At 35.6% G+C, this 18,731-nt stretch overlaps 1 protein-coding gene and 1 pseudogene across 2 annotated transcripts; one reads left to right on the top strand and one right to left on the bottom strand.

The window, feature by feature from the left end:
• Positions 1 to 509: 509 nt before the first annotated feature.
• On the top strand, positions 510 to 8,770 carry LOC143575027 (uncharacterized). Its single transcript, XM_077059495.1, has 18 exons — positions 510 to 605; positions 2,890 to 2,995; positions 3,070 to 3,297; positions 3,500 to 3,586; positions 3,739 to 3,828; positions 3,917 to 4,043; positions 4,129 to 4,226; positions 4,384 to 4,552; positions 4,652 to 4,773; positions 5,688 to 5,816; positions 5,901 to 5,999; positions 6,074 to 6,131; positions 6,792 to 6,867; positions 6,956 to 7,085; positions 7,184 to 7,341; positions 7,417 to 7,684; positions 7,767 to 7,859; positions 7,927 to 8,770. Exons 2-18 carry the CDS (start codon positions 2,921 to 2,923, stop codon positions 8,707 to 8,709), a joined length of 2,790 nt encoding a protein of 929 aa, XP_076915610.1. The 5' UTR covers positions 510 to 605; positions 2,890 to 2,920; the 3' UTR covers positions 8,710 to 8,770.
• Positions 8,771 to 9,568: 798 nt separating this feature from the next.
• LOC143575039 (basic leucine zipper 9-like) lies at positions 9,569 to 11,536 on the bottom strand (annotated as a pseudogene). Its single transcript, XR_013142700.1, has 5 exons — positions 11,394 to 11,536; positions 10,687 to 10,840; positions 10,529 to 10,604; positions 10,328 to 10,453; positions 9,569 to 9,933 (listed from the first exon to the last, which is right to left on the bottom strand). The product of XR_013142700.1 is annotated as a basic leucine zipper 9-like (transcript).
• Between the last annotated feature and the right edge of the window lie 7,195 nt (positions 11,537 to 18,731).

The following is an 18,731-nucleotide window of genomic DNA, read 5'->3' as shown; positions in this document are numbered from 1 at the left end:
TTTGAAATCTCACCTGATTAATAATATTTAGGAAATCATTATAAAACATAAGATAATAATTTATTAATTTGTGTTAATTTCATGGAATTTGCTTCTTTTTGAACAACAAAGACCAAAACAGTCAAAGTCAAAGCTATGCTGTATTTTAGATTTTTAGTAGTTGGGTTTGTATTTGCTTTGACGGTCGCAAAGATACATACACACTTGATGTCCTCACAAAGCAACTACCAAATACCCAACAAACATTTAGTGACGAAAAATCAACGACCACTATTCACTCCGCTTACTTTTCCACCTAATCACATCCCATACCTTAAAGAGAAAGGCTAAACCCACCTGCCGTCGTGGTCCCATAAACTGACGGACACGACACACCCACGATTTCCTGAACACGTGTCATTCATACACACCGCCTGTGACGCGTTCTCTAGAACGTTTTACCTCCAGTCACTTTAACTGCCCAAAGATCTAGACTCTGACCACCAAACGAAATACCGTTTGACGTGCATTTTATTTTATTTATTATTATATCTTTCAGTTCTCTGCAGATTGAAACCGGATATTTTGGATTCTCCGTCATCCGTACAGTTAGTTATTCATCTTCTGTAAGTTTGTTATCTCTTCATATATATATAGTTACAGTTTTACGATTCGGTGTTTCATTTTGTAATTTGATTGTGTTTGTGTTTGTATGATTATATGACGCTAATTGAGTTGATTTGATTGTTTGATTGTGTACAAGTGAACTGTTAAATTGATTGAATTCTGCATATACGACTGGTATGAATGTATGGCTGACTTATTGTTGAAAATTTACGGTTATAATTTATTAAACTGCTGAACTTAGGGCGTTAACTACATTTCTATATATAATCACTTCATTTTAAGTGTCTGGTCACAATAATTATAAGCCTCTGAACTTAGGGTTCTAACTACATTTCTGTATAATCAGTTTTTTTTTAATTTTATTATTATTTTTTTTAAGAATGTTGTGTTAACCGGGCCCACGCTGCCTTCAGAGTTTGATTTGGCCGTTCTCCGGGACTGCCGGCTGCCACTTGAAAGTCGTTGTGCCGCCACAAGAGCAGAAGCCTGTGGCGACTGGCGTAACACACGGTGGGACGAAACCCGGGTGGGTTCGGGATCCGAGCTGACAACCTCACAAGGCCTAGCTCAAATCCCCTATTGCCAATATCTACTCAAAGGGTTACTAGTGGGATCGAACTTGGGTCTCCGTTGAAGAACCCGAGCCTTCCTACCACTAAGCCACAAATGGGGATGCTCAATCATTAATTGCTTAATCACTACTTAATTTTTTTCTATTTTATTTTCTAATTTTTTAATAAAAATAAAGAAAATAAAATTTCATTTAGTAATTAAAAATTACATTAAAATTAAAAAAACCACATTAAAATAAAATTTCATTGAACTTAGGGTTTTAAGTACATTTTATGTGTAATCAGTTGATTGTGAGTGTCTGGTTACAATAATTATATAGCGTCTGAACTTAGGGCCCTAAACATGTCTATATATAAGTTGGTTGGAACATTCTGATCACAATAATTATAAAACCTCTGAACTTAGGATTCTATGTGCATGCCTGCATTATAAGTTGATTAGTATCTGATCACAATAATTATAAAGCCTTTGAATGCTGAACTTATGGTTTTAAGTACGTGTCTAGATAGTCACTTGATTGTAAGTATCTTATCACAATAACTATAAAAGGGAAAATTCCAAAAATACTTTTTATTGTAGAGAGATTCCAACTTTATCCCAAAAAACCATGAATTCCAGTTATCTACCCCTCTATTCTACTTGCCACAACGCGTTTGATCGTCCAACCAAAACACGACAGCTGTCATAAAACAGGTCATGAGTACAAGTTTTTTTTAGAACGACGGCTTTATTGTATTTAGGCTACCACACTCTCCAAATTTGGAGAACCCTGATGCCCCACTCTGGCCAAACTATGTTGTCTTAACCGGGCCCACGCTGGCTTCACAGTTTGGCTTAAGCGTTCCCCCGGGAAACCATACCGCCCATTTTCAATTTTTTGGAAGCTGCTTTTCTTAATCCGTCGGAATGCACAGTTTCAAATACAAATACGCCACTGACATCGGATTTGAGGGGACATTTGATTTTGGGAATTTTTCATCATCATCATCGTCGTACTCGGTATATCCCACCAATAGCAAAGCTATGGTAGGGTCTGAGGAGGGTAAGATGTAGACAACCTTACCTCTATCCCGTAGGAATAGAGAGGCTACTTCCGGTGAGACCCCCGGCTTGATAGTAGTTTTGCATCAAGCCGTGGACTAAGGCACATAACACTCAACCATCAGGACACCGGCCGATTGGTGCATGTACCCTTGTCTTTCGACTATCAACGCCACCACATGATGCCTGATTAACCTTCCGCCACTTTTAACGTTATTTTCACGAGATTAGTAAAATAACGTCAAATTAGTGCAATTTCACTTTTGCCCATCCGAGGGTTCACACATATATACCCTATATGCGCGAACCGCAAGCAGGCCATATAACCTCTGAACTTATGGTTTTAAGTACATTTCTATATAATCGGTGTATCTGATCATAATAATTATAAAATCTCTAAACTTAGGGTTCTAAGTACATGTCTATATGATGGGTTGATTGTAAGTAAGATGATCACAATAATTATATAACCTCTGAACTTATGTTAATATTATTAATATAAAATCTCTGAACTTAGGGTTCTAAGTACATGCCTATATAATGGGTTGATTGTAAGTATCAGATCACAATAATTATATAACCTCTGAACTTATGGTATTAAGTACATGTCTATATAATTAGTTGATTGTAAGTGTCTGATCACAATAGTTATAAAACCTCTGAACTTAGGGTTCGAAGAATTTGAGATAAGCTTGATTCAATGGGGTGGGGGAACATCTACAAGAGACGTATGAAGGTTTTCACGCTGGCATTTCTGATATACCTGGATTATAAGGTAAACAGAATTTGCTTATTTTTGCTGCATTTAATGAGAAACATGTGATCTTATAGTTCATATATCTTTTGAAGGCCTTGCAGCAGAGAGAGAAATTGACAAGACGATCGAAACGGGATGGTTTATGGGAGAGAGCTCATGAACGAAATGCTAAACGTGTTCTTAAGTTAATTGTGGAGTTGGAAGGTTTATGGGTGAAAATGGGACAGTATTTATCTACTCGTGCTGACGTGCTCCCGGATGCTTACATACGCCTTTTGAAGCAGTTACAAGATTCTCTTCCTCCTCGTGGTTTGGAAGAGGTATTTTATTTATAGAACGGGTATTTATGGTTTTTTACTATTTTTGTATAGCCTTGTAATTTTGTGCAAGTGATGTAATGGTGCTTGTATCTTATACAAAATGCACCTGGCTATTGTCTTTATTAAAAAAAATTGGTTACAAGTTTTAATTTGGTAATTAGACGATAACATTTAACACTTTCTTTTATTCTGCTTGAATCAGGTCCGTTCCACTATAGAGAAGCAGTTGGGTAAATCAATGAACAATCTATTCACAAATTTTGTTAGTGTACCTTTAGCAACAGCATCGGTAAGAATCTTTTTAAGTTTATTGGCAACATAATACTTAACTAAGACCACCTCTTCTATTGTTATTGTAATATGTATGTATGATATCATTGAGTGTAAAATAACACTTGTCATGCTAAAATGCGTATTATCAACATTGTAAATCATATGCAGATAGCTCAAGTTCACCGTGCAACTCTACATGACGGGCAGGAGGTGGTTGTTAAAGTTCAGCATAAAGGCATCAAAACTGTAATCTTGGAGGTTGTTTATTAGAGGGCTTTAGTTTTTCTTTTTTCATATCTGAAATTAACCATTAGACTTGTAATGCTCTAACTTTACTTTTCTGCAGGACTTGAAGAACGCAAAATCAATAGTTGACTGGATAGCGTGGGCCGAACCCCAGTATGATTTTAACCCTATGATAGATGAATGGATCAGGGAAGCACCCAAAGAACTAGATTTTAACCTTGAAGCTGGTATAATATATATACCTTTTTTTGGGTAGCATTTGTGTTTCTGGTGTTAAATATGTTTGTTCTAAATGATTTCTTGGTCTTGTAGAAAATACTAGAAAAGTCTCTAGAAACCTAGGCTGCAGAAGTGAAGGTCTTGACAAAAAACCTGAACATGTGGAAGTATTGATACCAGAAGTTATTCAGGTATCATCCTTTCTCACCTTATTTAGGGTGTGCTCAATGAACATAAGGCTTTGCAACACTTTTGTATGATTTTGTGCCAAATGAAATATGAATATATGATAAGTGTTTATAGTTGATAGAAGTTACAATATGATAGTAAATTCTATTTGTTCTGCAGTCCACTAAGAAAGTCCTCATTCTAGAGTATATGGACGGGGTACGTTTAAATGATTCTCGTGCCCTAGAAGAACTTGGAGTTGATAAACAAAAGCTTGTTGAGGAAATTACACGTGCATTCGCGCATCAGATTTATGTTGATGGATTTTTTAATGGTGATCCTCATCCAGGTACTCTCTTCTCTCATTGCTCTCAGTTTTGTTTTGATCTTTTCTTCAAACATATTAGGTTAGATTTCTTGGTCAAATCATAATCTGACTATTTTTCAGGTAATTTTCTTGTGAGTAGAGAACCTCCCCATCGTCCAATTTTGCTTGATTTTGGGCTTACAAAGTTGCTTTCAAGCTCTGTGAAACATGCTTTGGCGAAAATGTTTCTGGCAGCTGCAGAGGTTTGCACACTCGTACACACACACACACGTATATATATATAAAACGTTAGTTATTAAGAGTTCCTTAAAGTTCTTAAATAATTTAAGAGTTTTGTAATGATACTCATCCTATATATCATCATCATCATCATCATCATCGTACTCAGTAAATCCCACCAATAGCAAAGCTATGGTAGGGTCTGAGGAGGGTAAGATGTAGACAGCCTTACCTCTACCCCGTAGGAATAGAGAGGCTGCTTCCGGTGACACCCCCAACTCGATAGTAGTTTTGCATCAAGCCTTGGACATAAGGCACATAACACTCAACCATCAGGACCCCAGCCGATTGGTGCATGTATTGTTTTTCGGCTATCAACACCACCACATGATGCCTGATTAACCTTCCGCCACTTTTAACGCTATTTTCACGAAATTAGTAAAGTAACGTCAAAACTTTTGCCTGCCCAAGGGCCCACACATATATACTCATCCTATATATATATATATATTTGTATATATGTATATATGTATATATAGTAATATATCTAGTGGAACAAATATATGAAATTCTTTCTAGATATACTCTTAGCTAGCTTTTGGCAATAGACATTGGTTTTTAAGCTAGTGAAACTAATTATCTGATTATTAGGACTTGAAATCTCACCATAAATTCATAATCAGTTATTAATGTTTCAATAAACATATTATGCTTTTGATTCTAAATAATAAGTTTTGGGCAATGTTTATTATGCGAGGGTAAGTTACTTATAAATCTTTTCTTTTAACCTTAGACTTCTATCCCCGTGACCCTGTTTCACAAACTGTCTGCCTTTCTTTGAAAATGCCATCTTTGGTCATTTTATGTGTTAAGTTCTTTAGAATCAGAATTTATCAAATACTCAACAACTAATGATTATAAATATTTGTTGTTTCAGGGTGATCATGTAGCACTTTTGTCTGCATTTGCTGAAATGGGGCTTAAGTTGCGCCTTGACATGCCTGAACAGGCTATGGAGATAACGAATGTGTTCTTCAGGGCTACAACTCCAGCATCTGAAGCTCTTGTAAGTGGCATTAATTGTCTTGTGATTTTGTTAGCATAAAGTTGTCCCTATATTATGCAAGACTGACCGCTCTTTTTGGTTTAGGAAACTGTTAAATCACTGTCAGAGCAAAGAGAAAAAAATATGAAAATTATACAAGAAAAGATGAAACTCAACAAGAAAGAAGTTAAACGCTTTAATCCTGTAAGTTAGTTTCTTTTTTCTACTTCTTTAGTATCTTTTATGATTCTTGGAACTAAATTAATGCTATTTTCTAGATTGATGCATTTCCAGGAGACGTTGTAATTTTCTCGAGGGTCCTTAATTTACTCAGAGGTTTCAATCTAGTCCTTTAGACCTAGGCCTGTAAATCAACCGAACGAACATGAACAAGGGCATGTTCGTGTTCGTTCATTTAACTTTAAACGAACACGAACACGAACACTTAATCGAACACATATTTTGTGTTCGTGTTCGTTTGTTTAAAATCTAAACGAACACTTCACACGAACATAAGCGAACACTTCACGAACATAAACGAACATAACTGTACAAAGATAAACAAACATAAATTAACATATATGAACAAGCGCAAATGAACACAAACAAGAATGAACGAACATATCTGAACACACTTAAATGAACACAAATGAACAAATGCAAAACCATTAAGTAGATAGCTCTTCCTGATAATGTTTAATAATTTGCTATTAATATGTAAATAAATAAACGAACATAAACAAACGAACATAAACGAACATAAATAAACGAACGTTCACGAACATAAATGAACGAACGAAGCATGTGTTTATGTTCGTTCGTTTAATTAAACAAACACAAATTTTTTGTTGGTGTTCGTTTACAAACAGTTCACCGAACGTTCAGTTCGTTTACAGGCCTATTTAGACCTGATTACAGGTTTTTGATACGCAAATATCATATAATCAATTTCGAGTTACACGTCCAAATTGTTCAATCCATTTCACATCATTTCAGGGCTGTCATCCTCGATGAACGTTCGTATAAGCTATCTAACTATCATGAGACCTTTTGCTGAATCTGTTCTGAAAAGGTATGATTATGTTTAGTTGCACGAGTCAATACTGATTTTTTAATCAATTAATAGCACCCTTGTTTTACTAGTTAATAATCGGTTTCAGTGACATGAACCATGGACCATCCTCAAATCCAAAGTGGGTATATGACGGTCCAGTACATTCTGATGTAGAGACGAAACTGAGGCGCTTCTTGGTTGAATTAGGAAATGCTGATAGAATACTTGGAATCCAGGTCTGCTTATGTTTGGATACACTATACGTTTCTGAACGTTTTATACGCGCTGCAACAAATGTCCAATTGTATTATGTTTTATGTCATGTGTTTCTCAGGTTTGTGCATACAAAGATGGGAAAGTGATAATTGATACAGCAGCTGGAGTGCTGGGAAAATATGATCCCCGTCCTGTTCAGCCTGACAGTTTATTTCCTGTTTTTTCTGTATCTAAGGGCATCACAGCTGGAATGGTACATTGGCTGGTTGATAAAGGGTATATTCTTGATCTACTAACAATAGTAGCAACAATAATAATAGTGACAATACTAATATGTATTTTCATTTGTAGGAAACTGAAGCTTGATGAAAACGTTGCAAACATTTGGCCAGAATTTGGCACAAATGGGAAAGACCAAATAAAAGTTAATCATATACTTAATCACACAGCCGGTCTGCAAAATGCTCTAGCCAATATTGCTGCAGAAGATCCTATGTTAATCGGTGACTGGGACGAGTGTCTAAGACGCATCGCTATGGTTGCACCCGAGACCGAACCGGGCCGTAAGCAATCATATCATTATCTGTCATACGGTTGGCTATGTGGCGGTATCATTGAGGTATAACGCCATACCTGTAAGGCTGTAACCTGTAAACCACTAAAAGTTCTTCCATTGCTAATATATGTTGTTGCATGCGCAGCATGCATCCGGTAAGAAATTTCAGGATGTTCTTGAGGAAGCTTTTGTTCACCCTCTTAACGTTGAAGGAGAGCTTTATATTGGGATTCCTCCGGTATTTGTTTATTTTACAAAATTTTCAAATGAGTTAGTTTATAAAAATAATATTGTAAACCATTTAGAAATTCATTTCAGGTGTGGAATCTCGACTGGCAACTCTTACACTCGATATGACTGATCTCAGTAGGTTTACCGTAAATCCCGACATCACCCGAAGGATCGCGGCCTCCAATAACTTGCCTTCCACATTCACGATTGAAATGATTTCCAGTAGCATCCCGTTATCCAATACGCTTAATGTCCGCCGTGCAATACTACCTTCCGTCAATGGACATGTGTCGGCTCGTGCTGTGGCCCGCTACTATGCCACCCTAGTGGACGGCGGTGTTGTCCCGCCTCGTCATTCCTCTTCTTCCCTCCCACCACTTGGCAGCCACCCTCACCGCCCCACGTTTCCTTCCAAGAAAACTTCCAAAAAGAAAGATTCAAGTGGACCCACAAGTCCTAACCCTGATGTATACATCAGGATACCCGAAACCGAAGATACAAATGATGAAATTGACACAAAAATATTTAAAAATGCTAAGACGAAAATTCATGATGCGTTTTTGGGAAGGGGAGATTATAGTGATTTAATCATTCCAAATGGGAGATTTGGGTTGGGGTTTAGAACGGTTAAAACAGCAGATGGTTTGATATTCGGGTTTGGTCACTCGGGAATAGGCGGATCAACAGCTTTTTGTGATATAAACAACAGGTTTGCAATTACTGTGACTCTGAACAAGCTGTCGTTTGGTGGTTTGACTAGTGAGATAATCCGGTTTGTTTGCGCGGAACTTGATCTTCCTGTTCCAGTAGAGTATACAGGATCTGGGCATTTTGCTGGGACACCGGTGGTTAATTGAGGGGTTTTAATCTAAACATGTTTATACAGTAAGCCCGTATATGAGGTAAAACTTTATGTATATTTAACGAAGATTTTGAGCTCCATATTGTTATTTTGTTGTAAATTGAACGTTTAAAGATCTTTTCTTCAGTGATCTTTTTGTAACCTAAGGTATTCATTCTTATTATTATTTGCAAATGGATCCATGGTGGGAGAATTTTATTTTTAAAGGTTTTCATAATTGTTGCATGTCTTTTGCGCGCGCTACTTTTATATAACGGACATACAATCCCAATTGTACATACCATCAGATACATCAGGCTTTTAGCTGCATTAGCATAGATCCATCATATCATCAAGTTATGACTGTAAAACGCCTTATACATATAAGACTGGTGATACGAGATGATCATCCTATGTTACATTTTCGTTAACCAAATAAAACGATATATCCAGTTGGGTTAACGGAATAGGGTTGGAGCTTGCATGCGTAACGTAAGTTTGTATTTGTTCAGCATGATGTTTCAAGTAGGATTTATATAAGGTTTTCACCATCTCTATTCCAAGTTGTAACGCTTTTATTTCAAAATAATAAAACCGAAGACTGCTGGCAGCATCGTCTGAATATTTTCCGATAGTTCAACGTTGATGCACATACATATTTATGTGTGAAAGAAAGAAGATAATTGTTAAAAGGAAGATTTTCATTGGGTCTAAGCTTATGAAAATCATTGTCCCTGGTGCTATCCATCCACAGTCATCATTATCATACTAAAACCAAACTATACTGCATCAATATCATGTCTAAGGATTCAACCATACAACCATTACATAAACTAAACTACAATAACACTGTCCAAAACAACACAACCCGAGAACGCATACTTTAGGGTCCTGCCTAAAGCAAGAAAACCTTTTATTATATGTTCAAACCGACCATATATTAGATACGCAGCTTCCACCGTCACTGTTCATACCATTCTGAACATTACCATCAAAGATGCCAGGATTAGAACCTAGTCCAACCATCATGTCTTGCCCGGGAATGGGTAGGCCCGGGTTGGGTCCATGGTCATTCCCACGAACGGTTATAGTTGGAGAGACGTTTCCCATTCCCATTCCCATTCTAGGCATGCTTTGACAGTTAAAACAGTTGGGAAGTGGTTAAATGGTTCTCAAGAAGGTGGCTAAGGCTAGAAGATGTCAACGGGCCCCTCGCCAGCATATCTTCAGCCAGTTTAACCTGTAATCGGATAACATTTACTTTTAGAGGTTGCAGTTTCAACCAATGTATATGAAAATCGTTTTTTTTTTTTTACAAAAAATATCATATGACCTTTTTTGTTTTAATTTAAAAAATTATTTCAGCAAACCAGAAGCTTCCAGTTGGCACATACCGCTGGCGCAACAAATTTCCATCCGATGCAGCAGAATGTGCTACGCCAGATGGAAATCTGCTGCGCCAAAAGACACTTGTCAAACACTGGTTGATTGGAATTTCAAAAGTCAAGGCTATTTTGTCAAACTTATCAGTCAAGAGGCACTATGGTGGTTTTCGCTGTATTTTATTAATAATGGCTCAAACAAGGTAAGGATATAAGTAAACCTGTATTATGATGGTTAAGGAAAAAATGTACCTTAGCTCTCAGGGCTTCCACCTCCGACTTAAGCACTCAGTTGTTGGTTGAAGCGTCTTTGAACTGATGGCTAGCACTCGTGAGTTGCTTGAACAAATCAGAGTACTCTACTCGCAGAAGTTCCACCTAAAACACATGTTTGGTTTATATTTTAATGAATATTAAGAATATATGTAATAAGCATTGTTTATAAGTACACACTTGTTGTTCAAGTTCGGTTAAATGTTTTTGTTTTCTTTTTCTTGATCGCCGAGCAGATTCTCTGTTTGAAACCATCCTGAAATCATAGTTAATCATATTAAAGCAGGATTGACTAACTAACAAACCTTGCATTCCTGAACTCTTGATAAAAATCTTACCGTTTTTGCCTTTTAATATCCAACTGATCATTGCTCTGCTCACATTGACCGGCTTCAATCTCTGTATCATCATCCGATTGTTCATAATCACTGGTTACCTCAACCACATTGCTGTCCCCTTGTTTCGGATTGGTGGCCGAAATTGGACTCTCAGCTGACCAAATATGAATACAATGTTAGATTACTAAAACATGTGTTGAAACACTCCCTATGTTCAAAGTTCAAAACAGGGCTGTCACTTTTACCCGAACCCTGAATTAAAGAACACATGAATAACTTGAACCTTAAATGGGTTGGTTCGGGTCACCTTTTCCCAGCAAAAAAAACCCAAGCAACCCGACCCGGAAAACCCAAAAAAAACCTGAACATATTGTTTTTTTTTTATAGATACGTTCAGTTTTGGAGTCTTTGGTATTTGGAATATTAAGTTTAGGCATTATAGTTTGTTTCAGGACGTTTAAACATTATCGAATCATGTTGTCTAATGATGTTTGAATTTTGATGATATTTTGTGGACAAAAAAAAAATTATTCTCATTTTATGTCTAAAGCCGAAAAGCAAACAACCCGACCCGAACTGACCAAAAACCGACCAGCCTGAACTTTAAATGGGTCGGTTATCGGGTAACCTTTTCCCAGCCAAAAAACCGAAAAAAAAACCCCTAGACTGCATATTTACTAACAGATCAAGTTAGTAGGGAGGTGTACCACAAACTGAGGATTGAGAATCCATATTCTTGATGACAGTAGAGTTGTTTGGATTGAGATTTTGAGTCCATACAGGGTTTCCTGTCATCCCACCACACCTTGAAAACCTATTTAAGTTATCCTGTAACCCAAACAGACAATTAACAAACTAGTTCTTTATGCTTCATTTGCTTTTATCAAATCAAACACAGATGGACTATAATAATATTAAAGAAATTAACAACAAAAAATTAGGTCTAACTGGGCCTACCTACCTACCATAAACATGATTCAACATACTGATACAAAGAATCATGCAATAATAAACAACTAATTATTAATTCAATAACTCAGTGGGGTGACTGTAATGTAAAGAGAGAATAATTATAAGAGTTAAAGCTAAACTAATGATATGAATTTTGGTGGTAACAATTATTAGTAAAATATTAATCAAATGAACAGGGGTTTCCCTATGATGGCTTAGGGAGCAGTAGTTTCGCAGTCGGTCAAACTGCTTTAAAAGTTGCTTCATGTAAAGACGACTAAACATGGGAATGCGTGTCTTGACAACCAACATGTATTTATTTCTTTTGCTTCTGACACTTTTGGTTTCCTCACGCCTAAAGTTGTGGAGTTGCTTAGGAAAATAATAGTTGCATTATAGTTTTGTTGTAACAATAGTTCTAAAGTTATTTAATTTTATTATTTTTGTAAGGTTGTGTAAGAACTTGTTAAGGGAAATGCTCCTTTTGTTTACACACGTATATCAAGTATTGTACAACTTTCAAAACATCAAGTACAAGCTATAATTTATAATGAAGCATTTTTACAAGTGCAACATTACATTGCAAAAAGTACAAGTTATTATTATTACGAGGGTGTAGAATTTGATTCAGTTTGATCATCAACCAAACCCAAAACAATAACCAAAGTAATCAGTTAATCTATTTTATTAACCGATCAGTTTTTGGTTAATGATTCAGTCATTGCTTACCCTTAATTGTTATGAAGTTGGGTTGAAAATTTTAGGCAATATACAACTTTCATGGCATGTTATACATGTTAGAATAGGACACGAAATATAGTAACATTAAACGTATGAAATTGCAATATTTAATTTCCATGTAATGGGTCGGCTCATACCAACCAATGGGTCTTTATCCTAAGACAAGGTGGTCCGATTAGCTTTGGATGCTTGGCATCTTTCTAATGAGGTCCCGGTGAGAATATAATAGTTACTTAGGTGATGTTTGTTTTTGCTTAAAATATCTGCAGGAGGCTTATGTCTGCGGACGCACAGACATAAGCTTCTGAACACTGTTTGTTTTTTTTTTAAATAAGAGCTGCAAACTGCTTTTATGGTCTTCGAAAAGAAGCTAATGTTTAACTTCTTCACACATCTTCACACTTCTTAACATCCTACCAACACCCAATATCCAACACCACCACTACCCATCGTGCGCTGCCGCCACCACCACCACCACCCACCGTCCGCCACAACCACCGTCCACTACCACCACCCACCACCACCGTCCATCACCACCACCATCCATCACCACCACCACCCACCCATCGGCCACAACCATCGTCCACTACCACCACCCACCGTCCGCCACCACCACCTACCATCCGCCACCAACACCGTCCACCACCCACCACCATCACCGTCCATCACCACCACCACCCACCGTCCGCCGCCACCATCGTCCACCGCCCACCACCAACTATTTTACTAGTCTACAGACGTTAAATGACTTCTATATACTGTGATATGTATGATAGGTAACTAATTTTTAGCTTATGCAGATGATACCCAGTTTATAAAACAAACAACATTATATTTTCAGATTGCAGACCTTCAGACCACATCTTTAGTTGCAGACATGAAATCAGATGAATTTAGATTGCAGATAGTTTTTGTCTTAAAAAACAAACAACACCTTAGTGAAGGGTAACACTTAAAAACAAGGGGGAAGCTATAATATGGCCCGGGGTGGCCCTGACGTGTTTTGTCCGAAAATTTTTATGCGTAGGGTAAATTTATTCGTTTTCGTCCAAAGATGTTGAGTCTGGCCACTTTGGTTTATGAAATTTGTTATGCGTATTGAATCCGGTCATCCTGGCATTTTCGTCCAAGCTTCGCCACCGGTTAAAAATCATAGTTCTTGTACGACACCAAAATATGGAAATCTTCATGAGCATGTTATTACACAAGTATACAACTAATAGTTGTACGTTATCTATGTTTGTAGCAACAAAAAATTCAATGTGAGAAGCACCTAAAAGTTAATATTCCGTAGATGTATATGTGAGTGCGTGGGCTTGTGTACATAGATGTATGTGATGGGTGAGTGTGTGTACAAAAATCACAGTATTCTCGGGTTTAAAATACAAGGAAAAAAAATAATAAGATTCGATAAGAGAATAAATGAAAAGAAATTATATACTTAAAAGACATTCTCGAGTTAAAATAAAAGAAAAGAAAAGAAAGTGTTAATTACATTCTTGAGTTAGATAAGAAGGAAAAGATAAAAAAAAATTGCAACTTTACAATTATGCCCTCATTCTTGAGTTAGACAAGAATTAAAGGATGAGTAAATTAGTAATATATAAACTTTCCTTTCACAATCCGGTCATATTTGACAGGAAAGTTTTGGAGGAAAAAATGCCTAATTTTTATTTCCATTCTCTTTCTTTTCTTTCTTACCCAAATATGTTACTGAGTCTGATTACTAATTATATATATATATCTACCTATTCTAATAAAGTAAAATAAATAGGACACTTGTCATGTTTTGGTTAATTCTCACAATTTTTTCCCTCCAAAACTAATATACCCTAATATATGTAATAAATCAATAATTATTTACTTTCTTTTTACACTATATTTATATAATATCTATATATTTTTATAAATATAAATATTAACATATTATTTTACTATATATTTCAAAATACTTGGTGAATTCCAAAAATCAACAACAAATCATGTTTCTCAAATGAAAATTGTTTCGGGTTTTTTGTGGAAGTTAAATTTGATTTTATGGGTCATAAGTTGATAAATAGATTATTTGGTACAAATTAACTACATTTAGGTCAAAATTTGTTACGGGTCAAAAATGAAATTTTTGAGTATTTTTAAAAGTTTGAGAATGCAAAATAGATTTATCGTCAAATTTGTTATGGGTTCAAAGTGTTGACTTTAAAATGTCAAAAGTATGAAAGTTAGAATTTTAAACATGATTCGAGTTTCAAGTTTACTTTTAACGGCATTTTTTGAAATAATCAAAAGGTTCGGGATTTGGCAAATTGACTATTTTTCCCTCAACTATTAAAATTTAAGAAAAAATTGCGAACACTTTCGACATGCCACCCCCATGCCTATCAATGCTTCTAATTTTTATCAAATTTGAAATATTTATGTCAAAATTAATTTTTTTTCTTCAATGGTGATCAGAACGTTGTATGGGAAGCATGCCATGCAAAACTATGCTCAAATGAAACAAAATATTCACAAAATTGAATGGGTTAACATGTTATTTTTTATGTTGTCACTGTAACAAAGTCGATAAGCCATCTAAAAGTTATCAAAATCTTTTTTATGGTGTAGCTCAGAAAAACATAGTTCTTGAAGAACACCCATTGCTACAATTTAATATCCTACTTTCTTTTGATGGGTGGTAAATTAATAAATATATCAATAAAGATAACGTCTCTTTTGTATTTAGGTTGAGTGGTTATAACTACTATCGTATGAGAAGTCTTATTTTCGAAATGGATTCATAACCAAAATTCTTTCAATTATACATATATGACACCGAGAATGAATTTTTTTAATAGAAAGAAGCATTTTTTGATACGATTTTGTACGGACATTTTTTTATTAAGTTCATTTAAAAAAATCATGTTGTGATACAAATAAAATCAATTTATTTACACATTGTATTGATACAAGGATAGATGTAATACATTTCTTTTCATATACGTTATGTAATTATTTGTTTTACTTATAATTTTATAATTTGATACAAATAATATCTTTGTTTCTATTTCTATTTCTATTTCTATTTCTGCTACCCTCAGTTCATCATCGCAGGCTAAATTGATCTGTAAATCAACTTCTCGCTCTCAAACGTAACATCGGCCGACGGTTTATTATGGAGATTAAGGTACAGGTTTGACAGTTAGGGTTTTTCTTAAATTTGAAATTGTTTGCTACTATATGAGATGAAATTGATAAGGTGTTCAGTGTGATGGGATTTAATTAGTAGCTACTGCTGCGCTTTTGTTTTGATGTGCTGCAAAATTTACACTTGCCCTAGACTAATTGTTCAGGAACATATTGCTTCTGTGAGGGCATTATCGGTGAATATGTTTGTTAAAAAGTAATTTGTTTTAGTTTGGCATTGCTAAGCTGATTTAAATATGAAGAGTAAAAAATCCTACAAGATGATTAGACTCCCAAATGGGAAGAAGTGTTCAGGTCAAAAGTTAGTATGGTAATTTCCGCATTTAGATTTTTTATTTATTTACTATTAACACTAACTATACAGTTTCTTTGCAGTATCAATGACTTCTACAATAAAGCTTTTGACACCTTCACAGACCCACAATGCTAAAGTTTGCAGGGTTGTAAGTAACTCCATTAGCTAACAATGGTTGGCTTGGGCATCGGATGAAATGGGCTTCGATTATGCATCCGTATAACCTTTAGTAAGTCGTATCATTATTTTTTTATGTTTTTTAAGGTAATAAGTACAAGTATAATTACTTCGTTTTAGAAAAGCGAATAATGCAAAAGTTTTTGAGCATCCATGTATTTAGTATTACTGCCTTTTTTTCTTTTTGCTGATTTTTTTAAATGAAATAAACTATTTGGTTGCTAATATTTCTTTATGTTGCTTCTCATCCTAATAGTGTTTAAAGATATAGAAAAGCTACATACTCTCCTACCCAATGATACAAACTTTCCCAGCATACATATGAATCCAGACAACAGGGTTATAGCTGCTCAACTACCTGTCTACATCAGAAAAATCTTCGGACCCAGCTGCCAAACTACTTAAGAAAATGTCCGGAACAACATGGCGTAATTAAACTTTACATAAATATAGAAAAAAGTGCATAGGTAAAGTGAGGCTGTTGGGTAATTTGGTGTTTGCAAATTGCAATACTGTGTTACTTTAGGTTTAGAAGATTCAATATTTGGGTAATGTTGTGTTTTTAGTCTTCTCACACATTTGAGTCATGTGACGTTTTGAATGAAAGCCTGCTATATTGCTTAAAACTGGTTGCAATGTGAATCCATTTTAATGATTTACAATATTGAACAAATTGGGTATTTTCCAAACATGTAAAGCTTGTATGCCAACGGTGGTCTACAGGTTTCTCACCTATATCCGGCTTACAGACAATGTTACACGGATCCCTGCTACAAAGCGCAGGGACTATTTTCTAGTATGAACTAAAAATGATGTATTGTGAAAAATGGGTTTTATAGTAATAAAATATGGCCTACATACAATCAAAGTGGGCTATTATGTTTTGGGATTGATTATTAACAGGACCTCTCTTGATGGCATGCCCTCAGCGGTGGCTGAGGCCTGCCTACCCTCAAAGCTGGTGGGCCTTGGTACTCATTTTGCGCATTCTAACTTGTTATGACTCATTATCCATTCTGACGTCGAGATTGGTTTGTGATATTGCAAATGATATATTAAAGGTTGGTATTTTCAATCCAAAATTAACAATGAACAAAATTAAAATCGATCAACCAGTTTGAACTCAGTCCGGCTTTTGGTTTATTTAAAAGATAATCAAATTGAAAAACCTAGACCGATGAATCCTCTATACCATAAAACTGAATCAACTTTTGGGATATGTAGCTCAATGGAATAAAACTTTGCTAGGTATAATTAACTTTTTGATGGCTAGATTCCACCGTAATGAGTGCCAAAGATGGGGTGCAAAGTGCAAACAGGTCAGCGCGAATCCACGTACAAGCTCGAATGTTCAAATTGGAGGGGAATGTTTAGGAAAGTGGCTTGTGAGCAGGGGTTTTATCCGTAACAGGGTCAAGTGAGAAGGCATGAGCTTTATCCGAAGCCTAGTTAGGATCCAGCCAGCACAATGTGACGCAATATTAGAGAATGAATTCAAAGACAACAACAGATAGTCAGTCCTATAGTGAGGCAGGGGTAATTTTGACATTTTGTGATTTATATTTCGTTCGTCCATTTCATGTCTATCAAACAAGAAAAACTAATGTAATTACATTACCATAGCTTAACTAAACTTATCCCTCGTTCGTTTCATTACCTTAACCAAACCGCCTAAACTTTTTCATTTTTAAAACAGACCATCTGATCTAATTATCGCTAACCGTCCGATCTTAAAAGTTTAGAAGGAACGGCTGATATGTGACGCATATATACATAGCAAAACCTAATTCATCGACGTTTTCTTTCTTTCTTTGTTTCCGACTTGGCGTTCATTCGCCTCAGGTAACCAACCTATTACTATTTTTATTATTTTACTTACATTTAACTTATCTTATCCGACTCTCACAATGCTTTGTATTGATTGATTTGGGGCAAAATGTATGTATGTATGTATGTATGTGTACCAATTAGGGTTTGTTTTTTATTTGAATAATAATTTGGAAATACATCTTTACTTCTGATCAAACTAATATTAGATGTTGTAGGCTCACTAATATACTCTCATTGTGCTGGCTCATTTTTGTAACCGACGCCGAACTCGATCCAAGCTCGGATTGGCTCGCTCTTAGGCAGTGTTGTAAAAATCCTGACTAATTGCTAGTCGCCACCCCCACCGACTTGTCGCTGATTAGTCCCCGTTTTTCAAAATGGAATATATATGTATATTTGAAAATTTACATATAAATTCCAATCCGATTAATCCCGACTAATCTCAGTTAATCGCTACTCGCTAGCCCCTATGATGTATATTCGATTAGGTGTCTTTTTAATTATTTTAATATATTATTGCATTTTCTTTTTAATTAATTGGCAGTTTATTTCTTTAGGTTAGTGGATAGAAGTTAGCATTTTCATTTTCCTAAGTTGTAGGAAACGTGCATTGTGTAGGATTTTGATTTCCCTATATGTAACCATTTCAAAGGAGAATGAAAAGGGGAGGGAGTTTTATGTTTGATAAAAAAAATAGTTGTGTTAATTTTCTCTCAATGGATTTTGAGTTGAAATTAATTCTCCAATGCTAGTTCAAGTGTGGCAACTTGAATGGTGACCTTTGGATTCTAATCACAAGTTTAGGTGGTGATTTCTGTATCCTAAACGCGTGTTAGACGCCCTTCGGTTTGGTTCGGTGGTGTATCTG

Source organism: Bidens hawaiensis, unplaced genomic scaffold (genome assembly GCF_021521415.1).
Source record: "Bidens hawaiensis isolate Kalapana, Puna unplaced genomic scaffold, B.hawaiensis_p1.1 tig00027287_1, whole genome shotgun sequence".
Taxonomy (NCBI): domain Eukaryota; kingdom Viridiplantae; phylum Streptophyta; class Magnoliopsida; order Asterales; family Asteraceae; genus Bidens; species Bidens hawaiensis.
This window is presented reverse-complemented; position numbering and strand designations above follow the sequence as displayed.

What these genes read in the sequence shown, in the direction of transcription:
- LOC143575027 (XM_077059495.1), top strand. Translation starts at nt 2,921, where the DNA reads ATGGGGTGGGGGAACATCTACAAGAGACGTATGAAGGTTTTCACGCTG. An exon ending in TGATATACCTGGATTATAAG is followed by an intron (nt 2,996 to 3,069) that starts GTAAACAGAATT and finishes TATCTTTTGAAG; the next exon opens with GCCTTGCAGCAGAGAGAGAA. An exon ending in TGTTTCTGGCAGCTGCAGAG is followed by an intron (nt 4,774 to 5,687) that starts GTTTGCACACTC and finishes TTGTTGTTTCAG; the next exon opens with GGTGATCATGTAGCACTTTT.